The sequence below is a fragment of the Buceros rhinoceros genome, unplaced genomic scaffold, assembly GCF_000710305.1.
Source record: "Buceros rhinoceros silvestris isolate BGI_N320 unplaced genomic scaffold, ASM71030v1 scaffold15626, whole genome shotgun sequence".
In the NCBI taxonomy this organism is placed as follows: Eukaryota; Metazoa; Chordata; class Aves; order Bucerotiformes; family Bucerotidae; genus Buceros; species Buceros rhinoceros.
The window spans coordinates 2,032-2,865 of NW_010418219.1; the positions used below are offsets into that span (position 1 = coordinate 2,032).

An 834-nucleotide genomic window follows, 5' to 3' on the forward strand; every position below is an offset into this window, starting at 1 on the left:
CCACAGCCTCCTCTGCTCCAGCCTCAACACCCCCAGCTCTCTCCCCTGCCCTCCCAGCACAGGGCTTCCACCCTGCCAGCACTCCTGGGGCTCCTCTGGCCCCGCTGCAGCAGCTCCGTGTCTCTGCTGTGCTGAGGAGCCCCGAGCTGGAGCCAGCCCTGCAGGGGGGTCTCCCCAGAGCAGAGCAGAGCGCAGCAGAGGGGCACGATCCCCTCCCTCCAGCTGCTGCCCACGCTGCTGGGGATGAGCCCAGCACACGGGTGTCTTCGGGGCTGTGAGCGCATGTTGCCGGCTCATGTCCAGCTTTTCCTACTCTTCTGATCCAACATTCACAGGGAAAAGCTCCCAGCTCCCTCTGACAGGGTCCCGTCGGTGCATCGACACTTGGGAGCTGGTGCTGCCAGCTCTGCTCCGGGCTGGACTGGCTGTGGGGAGCTGGGCCTGCGCCAGCTCAGGGCCTATTTTTGGCGCTGGCCGCAGGGATCCTGTTTGGCCTCAGGGCTGGCGTCACTTTGGCTTGGTGAGCTGAGGCAGGACACCTTGGCAGAGCTCCCTGACATGCTCACCAGCTTCACGTGCTGGCAGTATGAGGGGAGCTTGTTGGGAGGGTCCTGATGTCCCTGGAAGAGTCACTGGGCTCGACCGTGCCTCCTCAGGGCAAACTTCTCCATCTCTGTGCCCTGCGTCCCCCCAGGATCGAGAGCTACTCGTGCAAGATGGCCGGTGACGACAAGCACATGTTCAAGCAGTTCTGCCAGGAGGGCCAGCCCCATGTGCTGGAGGCCCTGTCGCCTCCCCAGACCGCGGGGATCAGCCCCAGCAGGTACCACGGGC

The 834-nt window shown here is 64.9% G+C and overlaps 1 protein-coding gene across 1 annotated transcript in view; it reads left to right on the forward strand.

Moving 5' to 3' along the window:
* Positions 1-694: 694 nt before the first annotated feature.
* MAF1 (MAF1 homolog (S. cerevisiae)) overlaps positions 695-834 on the forward strand; it is a gene marked incomplete at both ends in the record, with an annotated part of 2,168 nt that continues 2,028 nt past the window's right edge. Inside the window, one exon of the mRNA XM_010138468.1 lies at positions 695-823. Within this exon, the coding sequence (XP_010136770.1) occupies positions 695-823 (129 nt within the window). The remainder of the gene's footprint in view (positions 824-834) is intronic.